This window comes from Ammodytes marinus, assembly GCF_949987685.1.
Source record: "Ammodytes marinus genome assembly, chromosome: 9".
Classification (NCBI taxonomy): domain Eukaryota; kingdom Metazoa; phylum Chordata; class Actinopteri; order Uranoscopiformes; family Ammodytidae; genus Ammodytes; species Ammodytes marinus.
In genome coordinates, this window is record NC_137213.1 from 11,293,070 (window position 1) to 11,308,378 (window position 15,309).

At 38.6% G+C, this 15,309-nt stretch overlaps 2 protein-coding genes across 2 annotated transcripts; one reads left to right on the top strand and one right to left on the bottom strand.

The window, feature by feature from the left end:
* Nucleotides 1-2,413: 2,413 nt before the first annotated feature.
* LOC307255341 (serine/threonine-protein kinase NIM1-like) lies at nucleotides 2,414-6,237 on the top strand (the record flags this gene model as incomplete). Its single annotated transcript, XM_080034022.1, has 4 exons — nucleotides 2,414-2,483; nucleotides 2,606-2,872; nucleotides 4,492-4,760; nucleotides 5,482-6,237. The coding sequence occupies 4 exons, from the start codon at nucleotides 2,414-2,416 to the stop codon at nucleotides 6,235-6,237; spliced, it is 1,362 nt and encodes a 453-aa protein (XP_079890148.1).
* A 3,490-nt stretch (nucleotides 6,238-9,727) lies between these two features.
* On the bottom strand, nucleotides 9,728-12,479 carry ccl25a (chemokine (C-C motif) ligand 25a). The gene is made up of 5 exons (XM_080034255.1): nucleotides 12,332-12,479; nucleotides 11,581-11,666; nucleotides 11,144-11,261; nucleotides 10,633-10,732; nucleotides 9,728-10,336 (listed from the first exon to the last, which is right to left on the bottom strand). The coding sequence occupies exons 2-5, from the start codon at nucleotides 11,642-11,644 to the stop codon at nucleotides 10,307-10,309; spliced, it is 312 nt and encodes a 103-aa protein (XP_079890381.1). The 5' UTR covers nucleotides 11,645-11,666; nucleotides 12,332-12,479; the 3' UTR covers nucleotides 9,728-10,306.
* Nucleotides 12,480-15,309: the final 2,830 nt, after the last annotated feature.

Consider the following 15,309-nt stretch of genomic DNA (forward strand, 5'->3'; position numbering starts at 1 on the left):
GAAGTGCCAATGTCTGTGTAACATGTCTAAAGGGAAATTTGAAACTTTAGCTAAGATCTCAGGGGGAGGGGAGGCCCAGAATGCACGCCATGTTTTGTTGAGTATACACACAGAAGATTGGCTGTTGGCATTGTACTGTTTTGCCTCGTATACCTTAATAAGGTGTTAGGCCTTCTTTGAAGTGTTGATATGATCCCCTCATTTTCACCCGGATCAACGGATCATCGTTCAGAAGGCTAGACACCTTGATTAAGGTGATGCAGCAGTTTCAATTGCTGCCTGGCTGGCTGCTACAACAAATCTTATTGAAATGTTATCATAATACTGGTAAAACCCAGATTACTTGTTCTTTACTTGATTTAATTATTATGGATCATACAATACATGGTCAAATAACTTAACATAAAGAAAACATCAGTGACAAAAGTGTTATTTATGTTATTTATGACTGGGTTTATGTTTTGTGAAATGTGAAAAAGCCAAAAAAAAAATTAAGTAAGAAATGACCTATTTCAAAAGGGGTCAAAGGCAATCAAAGTTGGAGACTAACAACTGAGAATAAACTTTCACTTACTCAAATAAAATGAAACGCTGTTTTGTTTGCAAAATAATCTTACCGCAATGTCTACAAGGTTAGTGGCTTTCAATTGGAGCCCATAGCCCAATCAACACAGTTTGCCCAGTTGTCATTGAATTGCAGATTTTGGATCAAAGCATTTCTCGTCGTGTTGGTTTAACGGTAGGAAAATGGAAATGTAGCCAACTCCAGGGAGTTGCTAATAGACGTCTGTTTCTAAGAAGAAAATGCTGTGTATTGTGTGTACTTTGTGTCTTTTAATGTTTGAAACTCTTACTCTATCAGTCCAAACCCTGTCTTTTAAAATACATTTAGTCTTTGTTGTCTTTGTTGTATAAAAAATGGCCTCACATACCGTCCATTGAATGGCTTGTGTCTAGCTGTCTGCCTCAAAAGCTGTTTGCCTTTGAGACAGATAGCATGCATCTTTTCATCTCTTCTAATCTCTTGCTGTTCTTTATCAATAGCACACATCACAAACATTGACACGTTGATTTTTCTGTGTCCAATCATACATTCTGGCCCTCTTCTTCTTGTAAATTAGGTAGAGTTTTTCAGAACCTTCTTGTGTTTCCCAACCCAGTGACATTAAATCTTATGTCTTCCCTCCCCTGGAAAACTCAATAGATTCCTGACATTAATCCAACATTGCATGTGCTGCGATGATCACTGAGGGGGTGGTGATTGGATTATAGTGAGTGACACGCGACATAACAATGCTGCTTATGCACTAAGACTGTTGGAATATCCCTGTTGGGGTAGCATAGAGTGACAGGAGTTCATGTGTTTGACTGTGCAGACGGTCTGTCTGTCTGGTGTCATCGTCACTGTGTTTTCAGCATTAGGTGGGAAATGAAGACAACACCTATGAAAACATATTTTTTTAGATCATGAATTTAATTTATTGAACGCAACAATGAACTTTCAGGTTTTGCTGATTCTAGCAGCCTCTTTGGACAAAAGTTGTAGATTATTACAACAGCGCCTGCTGATGAAGTAATGTAGTTACAGTTGTATGTGACTTTGTAAGATAAATAATGGTAATATCATATGACGATGGTGAAGCAAAGCAAACTTTTATTTAGTGCTATTCAAGAAATAGAGGATTTTCCGGTCTGCCTGCCGTAAATCGTTTTGTCAGATTTTGCATACATTTTTGAATCGTATCCGAGCGAGGCACTAATAATAACTATATGAAATAGCATTGTTTTCGCTGATATACTTATGCATTGTTGCAGGTTATTAATGACAGTTTCATAATCAATTAAAAGTTCCTCATGTTCAGAACACACACATATAAACCACTAACTGCAGTTATAACATCTCCTTAGATCCTTGACCCCTAACAGTGATGATGGTCACATTAACGGTGCATTATAGAGATAATCCTATCAATTACCTGTTCCAGCACGTGCATCAGGTGGGTATGTCCACCTGATAATGTATTTGGGGTTAAAGAAGCCTCTGAAAAGACTGCCTGTATAGCTTTTCTGGATGGGAGGAGTCCTATTGACCCTGGGAGTATAAGGCATCATGCAGTAGTTGTGGACTGTACTCCAGGGGACAATACTGCAGCATAGGGACACAGCAGGCAGAGGTGGTTGGTCCTGAGGTACTGAGGAACATCAAAATCAAAATCAAAGGCGTTCTCCTGATCAACGCAGATGGTTTGGAATTTACATAATGCTACTCACGTCATCTCCGATCACTCATTTCCTTCAGTTTTTGCTTGGTGGAAATTAGCTTTCTTGGTAATTCGCCACCTTTGCTGTTGTTTTTTATAGTCGATTTTTACAAAGAAAAAGCAGAGTACCTTCTAGACCTGGGACATAAATCATGTATCTGAAGAGCAGAAACAATGCCATCAACACAGAAGGGATTAAGAGGATCACAAAAGGGAAAACATGTGAGTACAGATACGCCACTATATATAAATAGTATCTGTGATTCAGATAAAAAGCAGTAAAGAATCATTGCAAACATCTTAACACACATTGCATCCAAACTTAATTCCTTTCTCCCTTTCAGGGTCTCACTTCAAGTCAGGTCCCCGTCAGGAAAATATCTTCACCTTGACAACCCCAAAGGAGGAGAAGAATGGGGACACAAAGGAGGAGGAGATAAAGGAGATGCAAAACACTGCGTTTGGGAAGGCCCTTTATGATCTCACTCACTCAGAGAGGGTGATGGATGATCTGACGCTGGGACGGCGGGTCGGACTTTACGAGCTGAGGGGCGAGATCGGCTGTGGAAACTTCTCCCAGGTTAGACTGGGGATTCATGACCTGACCAAAGGTGAGATGTTGTGTTGTGTTGTGTTGTGTTTTTTTTTTCTTTTTTAAGTGATCGGTTAGGACAGGTGGTCGTACATTGCCACCATAGCTATTGCAAGGATTTAATCATGCTCATTGTTTGGTCATGAGTAGGAGTTCCAAGCTTCTAATAACATAGTTTTTTTCTTCAGTTGATAATAAAAATGATTTCAGGTTGTTAAAAGGCCCCTCTCTGGTGCTGATGAAGCTAGGCACAATAGTTAATGCAATAAATATGTCATGATTAATGAGTAATGATAGGTTGTTCAGAAAAGGGCCAGCCCTTTCATATCTCTCCAAGGTAAAACATATAAATCACTACTGCAAACACTGCCAAAAAAAGGGGTTCATGTTAGCTCACCTATACCCAATATAACAGTTTCAGATTGGCACTCCTCTAGTCTGCAACTTCTTATGTTGAAATGTTTTTTTCATTAAGCTGTGTTTGTGTTTTATTCTCAGATAAAAAAAATAAACTTTGATAAAAAGATACAGACATAAAACAAAGTATGACAATGAACAATGCTAGTCTGGAGATTAAATACAGGACTGCTGATTTGCAACAGTGTAAAAAAACAGGCAGGACTTTTGTATCTATAATAACTCTAGATAAATATCTGTTTTTACAACTCACAAACATAATGTTGTTCATAGGGTTTCCTCTCCCTGCAGGCTGCAGTCTATTAATAATAAAATGTCGAGGGCTTTTTTAGGACAGAAAAAGACACGTTACCATGTGAACATATTACTTTGAAGCTCTTTGTACAGACTTGTAGACTCATTTGAAGACACTTCAGTCCACTCAGCACAACATATTGTAAATCCAAAGCGGGTCGTTCCAGATGTCAGAAGACATAGATAATCTCATCAGCCAGCCGTCCACTAATCTTCAGCCAGTCTTCAGCCTTCACAGCCAGCAGCTTGTGTGCAACGTGACTGATAAACAGAAAGCTAAGCAATACTTAAAGAGGACCTATGATACTTTTCGACTTTTATGACCTATAAACGTTGTTATAATGATTTATAGTCATGTTTAACCATACTAGAGTATCAAATAATTACGTACATGCATTTCGACGTATTCCCTGCTGACCGTCTGGGGTGGCTATGCAGAGCACTAAACACTATGGCAGCCGGTCGAGCCGAACTCGTTCAAATTTCCGGATTGTTTCTGTCACGCTCGGGTCGTTTCTGTCATGTTTCCATGTATGGTAATGCTGCCGCTCAGGCAAGCTCCGGCTGCATACCCCCACCTTCCTGAAAATTTCCCGCCGCTGGAAGGAAGGTAACCAATCACAACGGAGTGGGGTTTGCAGCAGGGGGGGGGGAGGGGCGGAGAAGCTCAAAGCAGTGTGTAGAGAGAGACTGCTGTGCTCGCTAGGGTAAGAGGAAGAGTGTCCCGAAAATCTACATAGTTTTTTGTGATGTGATTCGTGTCAGGTTGCACTATAGCAGTTTTTAACAAGAAATGAAGACCAGAAAAGTAGTATAATAGAATCTCTTTAAGGATAGATTAAATATAAAAGAAAAGGCAGAGAGAAAACAAACTTTTTCCTGATCATTGCCTCACTGACTCAACCCCTATCTGTGTTCATCTGATAGAAAGAGTGGCAGTAAAAATCCTGGATAAGGCGCGACTGGAGAAGTGTTCGAAGGAGCTTCATGCCTCTGAAATCTCTTGCATGGAGAATCTGGCTCACCCCAACATAGTGCGCCTGTATGAAGTGGTGGAGACGTTCAAGAGGCTTTATCTGGTGATGGAGTACGCCAGCAGAGGAGAGCTGTTCACCCGTATCTGCACCAGGGGGCGTCTGTCTGACCTGGAAAGCAAAGTTGTGTTTTCACAGGTCCTGTCTGCAGTCAAACACATGGTGAATATGATATGGCAGCATTCAGGGGATAATTGTATGTAATGATGAGATACCCAGTGTAGAATATTGAAACGACTGGAGGCTTTTTAATGTATAGCAAGTTATTTTAAAGTAGTTTTTAAGAAGAGCGGTTATTAAACGGTCATAAAGAAATGCAGCTCAAAGTGCTTTACAATAAGAAAATTACACACAGCAAATGTTTCACATTGAAGGTGCCTAGAGGAACTTTCAGTTTGTGTTCATTCTTGCACCCTCCGGCCTTTAGACAAAAGCGGTAGTGTTTTTACTACGCCAGCTGTAGTTCCAGGGTGAGTGTACCCATGACAAATGCATTAAGAAAAACAATATAAAAATAGCATTCTTTGCACTGATGAACTCGTTTGCTGTTATATGTCATTTATGATCATCAGGGGGGGATAAGACTGTTTCAGAACTATAAAAAAAATCCTCGTAGCACCTTTAAAATAGACATTTATCGACATGGACTCTTGACAATAGGGAAAATAAGATAAAATAGAGCAGAAAGATAAAGAGCCGAGCATTATAAACAAAGAAAGCCATTTGGAATTTCAACTACATATGAAGGCATTTAAAAACATAAAAATACATCAGTTAATTAGAGAAAATCTCCTTATAAAATAACAAATATATTAATTTTAAATAAAGAAATATCTAATGCCATTGTTGATCAAATCTCAAACCTTTTCCTCTTTTTTCCCAGCATGATAATAATATCGTGCACAGGGACCTGAAAGCTGAAAACATATTCTACACCAGCACCTACTGCATCAAAGTGGGCGACTTTGGCTTCAGCTCGTCCTGTTGCCCCGGCGATGTCCTTCACACGTTCTGTGGCTCTCCGCCTTACGCTGCCCCCGAGCTGTTCAAAGGCAAAGGATACATCGGTCAATGTGCGGACAGTTGGGCGCTGGGTGTCCTGCTTTACTTCATGGTGACTGCCACCATGCCATTTAATGCTACTAACACTGCCAGGTTGAGCTGTTGTATCCTGCAGGGCACCTATACGATCCCTCCCTATGTACCTAGAACATGCCAGGAGATCATTAAAGGCCTCCTGAGACCAGTCCCATTGCATCGCCTCACTATGGCACAAATCATGAAGAGTGACTGGTTGTTGGCAGGTATTGAATTCCCCCAGGCCTATCCAGCTTGTAGCCCCACACCTTACCACCTGGCCGAGCCTTCCCACAATTTCAGCTCAGATGAACTCAATGTAAAAGCAGCGATGGAGGATCTTGGCATCACCGAGGCCCATCTCCTTAACAACAGCCTAGACATGAGAAACCCCATTACCGGGGTGTACCGGATTTTGCTACACCGCGTGCAGAAAAGGAGGTCTGTGGAAACTGTGGGCCACATCCAGACAAAAGAGTCCCAGAACAGGCATTCAAAGTGGAGAGCAGGATCAGAGGGCCAGCTAGACCAAGGCCAATCTGTAGTCTGTAACATCATGTAGTTTATTTTCCGAAAGGAAAGTTTGCCATTTTAGGTAATAAGTTTCAGTTGTATTTATTTATTTTTTTGTATTCAAATTTTCTTTGCCCTCTTATTTATTGTATTGGGCATGGTTTTCGTTTTTATTTCATTTGATATATTTGAATTTATTTATTTGTTTAAAATATGTTCTATTGTGTTTATGATTCCATTTTCATCTTTATAAATCATTTTAATTTAAGTCTGTTTATACTAATAATGCCATAGCACCTGCTTGTCAGTCCATACAAAACACTGAATTCCACTAACCTACAGTACATCAAGATACAATAGCCTACAAATAAAGTTGTATTTATAGCTTAGAATGGAAGAACAGCTGGTCTGACTCTGACCAAAGTGAAATATATATGTAAATCAGCACCTCTGAAGCTTGACAATAACAAAATGCAATCCTGTCGGTTTTATCGACATGGACAAAGTAATGTTGAAACAAAATGTGTGGTTTAAGGGGGAAGTTATGTTCTGTAATAATCTTTTTGGCAAACACCAGGCATATGCTTTGACTTGCCAGAGTCTTGCTGTCACATGTACTTAGATGAGCTGTATTGGTGCTGGTAAGTGTATTTCTAGCAAAGCTAGCTGTTTAGCCTTCTTTCTGTCTTCATGCTAAGCTAGGCTAATCCTCCACTGGCTCCAGCTTCATACTTAACACATATGCATGATGTTCTTACTGTCATTCTTATGAAAGGCATGCTTCCCAACATTTTAAACGATTATTTTAATAACGTTTCCCTGGTTGTATTCAAGCTAAACGGGTAGAACGTTGTTTCCGATTAGAATACGTTTTTGAAGAGAGGCTCATGCTCATCCTATGGAAGTCAATTGATGCCAAAATATTTACTTCCATATTATGCTAATGCAAGTAACTGTAAGTGAAAGTAGGAGCCAGTGGCATACTCTGTGACCATACTTATCACTCCTTTGTTCACTAAGATAACATTCAAAGTTTTGACAGTGTGAGTCGCATTCAAAGCAACTGAACTGAGCATGAAAGACATCTCACATGAGGGCTGACCGAGATTCTGCTTTCAGTTACAAGATAAGAAGGTGGAAATATCAAAACCACACAGAAGTGTTTTATTTTTATTTTTATGAATGAATTTACTAGATAATGATTCAATGGATTTCATTCTCATGTTTCCTTCTTTTTCTTCGTTTTAAAGACAATATATTAATATTGTAGACATAATGCCAGAACCATGCAGAATTTCCCAAAAATGTCCTATACGGTATTTTTTCATTGTATAAGACTTTGTTTATAATTAAATATCTTAATTTTTGATCTCAACAGATCTCCTGAAACTTTCATATTGTGAGCTGAACTGAACATTGACTCGTAGCCTACTGATCTTCAACAACGACTTAACAAACTGCTGACTACATGGGGCAACAAACTATCTCCTTCACCTATTGGCCTGAAACATTATTAATAATTTCCTGTGAGTGCTGTTCACTGCTTAAGATGAAAGAAAGAAGCTGTCATAGCATGTTTTTTCTGGGTTAGATATACAGCACAATGTCACTTTCAATTCACTTTGTGGTTTGCAATGTTTTACGTCCGCTTTCATCTTTCCTTTTTATGTTGCCCTTTTTACCTTTCTCTCCTGGAGCCATTATTATTCATAATTTATAATTCCAACGTATGTGTCAATCTTGCAAACTTGCACCAACACCTGTTAACATGAATTTCAAAGTGTGTACGCTTTGAGGGTGGCAAAGATACATCAACTTGAGACAACAAGTCTATGCTTTGAGTTTTAACCGCATTTTCTTTGCTTTCTGCTCAGTATGTGCTCAACCGTCATATTTCATGTAATCTATCACACTTGTTTCGGTCTAAAAGTCATTTTTTCCACGTATTGTTTCTCTGTCTAATACTTTCCTTTCATGGTTATTCCCCCTTGATAAAAGAACGTGAACATTTCTGATCACAATGCCAACCAGCCGTGTCTATCTGCCCCGGCATGCAGAAGCGAAGAGCCCACCACATTTGTCAGAGTTGTTTTGATATAAACATGAAGAAACAAAGTCTTGATACCCAATTCTTTTCAGGCTGCAGGCCATTTTTTTTGTCCTCTGAAGATGGTGCCCGTCATATATTGTATGTGCCATTAGTGTCTAAGTAATTATTATTTATTCGTCAAGCTATCATTTCTTCCTTTAGGCAAAGTTGAAGCTTATTCAAACAAATACTTCACCGGCGAGTATGGAAGGTCCTCTGCTTCTGAATGTTTATTGCCTGCCCAAATCTTCAAACAATAATCACATCACTCTTATTCATGTGTACAATACATAAGAAGACTTGTTCATGCCTTTCCTTTGGTAGACAGATATCATAAAGCTATCACGTTGCAGTGCCCATGCCTGTGCCATATAGTAATGTTGCTACTGAGGCATATTTTAGCACAGTTTGCAAGAAGACACCAATGTGTGAAAGTCATCAATCTCCACGCACAGACAGCCACTGCATTACTCACACTGAGATTGTATCAGTTGCATGTCCCAGCAATTATGAATGCCCATGGAGATGAGAGAGTAACGCACATAGATCAATGAGTAAATCCAGCACAATGCCAGGTCAGATATGGTTGGTTGTAAATCACCACAGTAGCCTACATCTACAGATATATTTTATTGAAGCAATTTGTGTGCCAACTTTCTTTCTGCAGATTCTTTGCACTGCAGTTGCAATCAGAATTAAAAAATGTGGATGAATCTCATCCCGCACTGATGGACACACATGAAACCAAAATTAAAGGTGTATAAAAATAAATAAGAATTCAACCCACAATTTCAATACAAGAGCATGTAAATGTATGGTTGCGTCTTGAAGGGAAACAGTGTGCAGTTATAGCAGCAACTGTACATTGTGTGAAAAGCTGCCCACAGTCACATTAACTGTTTTTTTGAACCATTACGATACAGCAAGTTGAAACATTATAATCTTTATAACAGTGAAAGTGTCATCTCCACACTTTACACTGTAGACGTCTGTATCGTCGAGCACAATACTTTTTTAATGTTAGTGATGGTTGTCAAACTGTGGTAGTGAATTCACTTTAAACTATTTACTTCTTAAATATATTAAACTTTATTGCAGCCTCATAAAAAAAACAAGGTCATGTCAAATGAGGTTGTGTGCAGACATTTAACAGATCCAGCCTCATGTTAAACATTTAGATATACTGCTGTATACACCACATCAATACAAAATATACGCACTTGAACTTTGCTTAGCATGTACAATTTTCATTACGATAATTTTCGCCGCACAATTCAACCTCTCCATGAATTTGTATTAGCAAGGAGGCGAATTGGGAGTTTTTGTTTAGTTTTTTCACTATTCTTTGTTTTTGAAAAGTAAAGTTTGAAAAAAACCTCATCAAAGGGGCCGAGATAAAAATACCATAAACCATTTATGTGGACAGATTCATGAACTCTTAAACCCTAGCGTGAGCTGAAAAGTTTATTGTAATAATGCTTTTATTGGGAATGCACATGCCATAAAGAAAATACAAAAATACATGAAAACACAGACAAATGAAGACACTTGAAAATATATTTCTATGACACACATTTCAGACAGGCATTTACATTTGGAAATTTCTGTTTGAACATAAACATATAATTGATAGCAGAAACACTCACAGAAATGTCAGAAATGACACACATGGGTGTATATATTATTATCTTTTACACTCCATCACCATTAATCAAACAGCTTATTGAATATCTGATGTCTCAAAAGGCAAAGAAAATGGTCAAAAAATATTATCACTTATGCTACAGAAGGTGTTTATATACTTGGTGTGTGGAGACCATTCAGAATCATCAGTCCCAAACCTGAACAAAAAGAAAGAGCTGCTGCGTGTATTCAACCAAGCTTTTTGACCTTTATCTTAGTGCTGGGTGAAAGCAAAAGTATTGCCGCAAGATTTCCTTGCCTCTCCGACTGCGTTCCATTTGCTTGTCACTAAATGATAAGACTTGGCAAAGGGAGAAAAGGTGAAAACTGTCGTGGGCGGTCGCTCTCAGCCTCTGCGCTTGTGTCGTGGTTGGTGCTGTAAAGAGAAAAGACATCCATTTAACACTTATTTCAAATAGTGCTTTCAAAAACCATGACTACCACTTTTTCAATGATTCTACTGCAGCAACTTCTTAAGTTGACATACAAACCCTCATTCCTATTAAATGCATTAAACACAATGCATTCTACTGTAAACTGGTTGGAATATTGTCGCTGAGTTTAGCTCACAATTTTGTTAGGGCTCAGACTTAGCCGCTCATGGCTTCACAACATGGACAGTTTTGCATGGTCAAAACTAAAGTAATGGAGGACTCTTCAGTCATTACACACCCTCTTTCTGCCTTTCTTATTGTCGACCTTCTTCATCAGCTCTTGGACCCATAGCTGTTTGGGGTCTGTGCAAAACACACGCCCCCTCCTCATGGTGAAGCTGAAGGGATAAACGATTCAAACACATGTTCATTTCTTTGGATAGTAATTGCAGAAAAACTTCTCTTAACGTGCCTACGAGGAACTTTCTTTTAATGTGTTTATTCTAGCGGCCTCTTTGGACAAAAGCAGTAGTGTTTTTACGACGCCAGCTATTCCTGGGTGAGCATACCCATGACAAAGGCATTAAGAAAAATACAATATAAAAATACCATTCTTTGAATTGATGGGCTCGTTTGGGTGTTTCATGTAATTTATGATCATCATCCGAAAAATTTGACTATTTCGGAAATATTTTAAAGTTCCTTGTAGCTACTATAAATAAAAAACACATCAAGAGTTTAGGAAGTCGGTTTAAAGTCAATTCAGTTTTCAAAGTGCATGCTCTTTTTGTCCGTGCTTAGATACTTACATTACAGCCGGGATGTTGCAGCTTCCATCTGTCACCTGCCGTCTGTACTTCACTGCATTTTTTTGAGTGCTTTGGCCCAGTGTTTTCACATACTTCAAACAGCAGTCATCATAGGTCACTGAAGAATTGGAAATCCAGTATAGAAAAGTCAGAAATCCAGTACACCCCAGTGTCAACACACTGTTCAATTTGGTGTAATGAATACAACATATTTTTGTCCAACATAACGTCCAATTGATAAAGTCAATCAATCAAAAGGTATTTAACACAACCAGGGAACGATAGTAAGTACACCGTGAGGCCACATCCCACTCAGGTTGTTAACCAGGAAAGCACTGATCACCATTCTATCTCTATATGCAGTGTGTTCACAGCTCTGTATTATATGCTATATAACACTTTTGCCAGATACCAGAGATTATTCCACAGTGTTTTACCTTGTGCCAGTGCAAGAGAGAGACAAGATACGACCAGCAGGAAGAACAGCGTGTTGAACCGCATGGTGCAGTCTGTAGCCACAGCTCTGAAAAAAGAAGCACACATATATATGTAAACAGTTACAATATTTACCTGCAATCAGCCTTACCACTCGGTGATTATGTACCGCAGTTCCTCCCACGCCTTCACATATAAAACCTTGAACCTTGAACAAATACTTCTTGCCGGCTCCTTTTGTGTTGAAAGAACATGTGCATTTTATCTCTTAACAACTTGACCTTTGTAATTCTACAACTCTCACTTAAACAAATCTCAGTCTACTTGAGTCTCTTTTTACTTCCACAACTTTACCCCAAGTTTTTTTAATGTCCCTAAATGTTCAAATCTTCTCAGCTTGTTTTGGTAAGAAAATAATTCTGATCTCATTTTGATTCATCATTGATTTTGAAGTGTTGATGCAAAAAAAAAAAAACACACAAATTTGTTCAATGAGTATGTGCTGTGTTCTTAACACATTAAATTCTAGACATTGAGGTGACATGGAAATTAAAAAATAAATAAAAATCTGCCTTTTGGTTGAATCTTAAAACACATTTAAAATCGAGAATAACTTCTGACAAAAGTGCTATGAATTATATAAATCTTGCATAATCTTTTTCTGATAGTTTTAAATGAAATGAATATTGAATACAGATTAAAACTAGTGCAGTTGCAGTTTCTCCATGTATTAAGGGATAACAGGCAACTCACCTGTATTGCTCCAGATGTGTTTGGTAGCGCTCTGCTTGTGTCTGCGCAGGTAAGGCGAGGCGCTCTTATAAAGCACTCACAGGCTTTTTGCTTGGGATCACATTTCCGCATCGTAACTCAACCTTTGCACTGCGTCTGTCTTCGCCTCATCTATTTATTTGTCTGTCTGATGGAAGATTGATGTGGGCTTTTAAAAAAAAAAATATTCCCCCCCCCAAGAAGACACAGGAAAATGTTGAATGTTGTTGTGTTTTGCTGAATTCCGGTTTTCGTTTTATTACATGCCCCCCACCCCACCTAATGTAGGGGATTGTGTAGAGACCTAGATACCTGTGATTAATGGGCCAGAAATGTAAGATTGTTCAGTTTTGTAGTACATTGACTTCCCACAAAGTAAATTGTAAATTCTCAACAAATTAAGGAGCCTGCATGTGCCACCACAGAAATTTCTCCAATGTCGCCTGAGGTTGTTGTGATTGGATTCCGGTGAAGCTCAGGTTTTAACACCCCTACTTACTGACAGCTACTTAATACAAAAAAATGTTATGATAGCTGATGAACAAAGGTGTTCAGTGTCAATATTATCACATGACTTGTTCTCAACTCCTGCCCAAAGTGTTTTGCTGGGTACATTATGAACAGCATTGCAGTGTTGCAGAGAAAAAAATGGTTGGAATAACAGACTCAGACAATTGAATTATTGTGCTGAAATACTGCTGTTGAATTTAAATCTCCCGAAACCTTTGGCTTCATATAGTCATAGAAAGAGGTGGTGTGTGGGAACACTAGCAACAGATTTGATATCTGTATCTTCTTTGAAAACAAACACACCCAATCATCAGTTGGTCCGTTTTTAATGCATTCAGGAGTGACTCAAATGAATCAGACATGGTAAAGAATGCTTTAATAAGCAACTGCCCATAAAAGTAAATATCCTGTTTCTTATTTTTTTTTAAATAGTGTGATTTTACTCAGAGTAGATATAGAAGGATGGAAGAAAACATCTATTTCTATCAATGTAACAATTATAAAAGTACAACATATTAAAAAAATGTATGTACATATTGTTCATATTGTATACTTATGCCTAAATGCTAAATCACATATTTAGGTACATACACCGCATACCCATATTTGACATATCGATGCAAATAAGCATTTATATAAAAGAGGCAAAACAGCATTATTAACATCTCTCAGTGATCCCCCTTCTGCTTTATATCCATTTTCAAACGGACAAATGCCACTGTCTGAAGTGGTTATGAGAGTAATCAGGCATTTATACCTTGTTAAAATTACATTCTTAAAGCCTATGTGCCTAATATAGAGCAATTTGAAAGCATTGCACATTTCAGCCCTCTTTTCCTTAGGGCTGAGGGCAGGGTTGCTCTCTTCCATCAGTGTGCAGTGAGAATGGACGGCAAAAGTGTTTTGGACAAAAGTGTAACCCACATGCGGGCCACTTACCACTCTTGTTATAAAATTTGCTTTTAGAAAGGTCATAACATTGCAAAAAAAGAGTCAAATATTCAATCAACACTAGTTTAGTTCTGGTATTATAACATGTCAATTCCAGGCTCTGTTTATGTGGTGGCCCTAGGTATGGTTCCGATAGGCCCCTGCACTGATACCTAATATTCTACCAAACTGAAGGCTGGTTATGGAGTGAAAAAATCATTTCTGGTCTTAGGTTTGAAGCATACACACTGAATAGGGTAACACTTTACAATAAGGTACACAAAAAAAGAGTAGTTATCCTTTTAAAAAGGTTAGTTTACCTTTTAAGGTAAACTAATCTTTTTAAAAGGTAAACTAACCTTTTAAAAAGGTAAACTAACCTTTTTAAAAGGGTAACTACTCTTTTTTTGTGTACCTTATTGTAAAGTGTTACCCTGAATAGTTTAAAGAGCAGTTGATGTACAGTGTAAATGTGAAAGTGTTGCTGTTGTTCATTTACTTTTCATTGTGTGTGGAAGTCCCCGACGGAGGGTACACATAACATTTTATCAAACCATAAAGGCAATATCTCAATCTATAAAGCTCTACTAAACTGACAACTGAAAATCCCCAACAACAACTGAGACCCTTGGAGCTTTAATTGCGTAATGTGTAACAAACAAAGCCATCAGAATGTAGGTTGCGGCGGTGCACACTCAAACCAAAATGTTTTGGAAACACGCCACGTCTCACCCACAAATAAAACTGTCCAATTCCTCAGTTATGCTTGTCAGCATTTTCAGATGAGCTTGACTCTGTGATGTGCCATCGTTTGAACAGAGTCAGATATGACTCATCCTTCCTTTGGTCATATTGTGAACTGACGGTGGAGAGGCTTTGCATTAAAAACACATGTCAGCTTCGCCATATCGCATATCCTCCCAGAGCTTTTCCTTTTAATTCCCCGAAAATGGGCCAGGGTGTTCTTTTCACAGACATTGTGTGACAGATATTAATGAGCCCTGAGTGCCTCAGTGGACATCTGATAGCGCTGCTCACTGTTTATACTCTCAGCAATACTCCCATCCAAACACCCTGCTCAATCCCAATGAAGTGTTTCATAGACCTGCCCGTTTTGCTTCCTTTCCTTTAACACACTACTCCAGAAGGCATACATTGTGTCGCATGGGAATAATCTGAGAATTTCCTGTTCATTTCCAGTTGCCACCTAAGCATTCAAGCATTTCATATAAATTTGCTTTGGTGTGATTTATGCACATATTGCGCAACTCCAAGCTAGCTAGCTGTGCGGGTTGGCCAGTTGTAGATTATACAACATGAAAGAGATATGAATGTTCAAATGCAAAACAACCCGTAACTGAGAAAAAAACTATAAAAGTTGGCTGTGATAATGGCTCCATTCCTGGATGTGATTGCACATTCAAAATATCCTGATGGATTTATGGCATTGAGTATTTGTAAGGTGATGATGGTCCACTGCCAAGGCACCCAATGATACAGTGTGTTGCCTTCAGCATTCC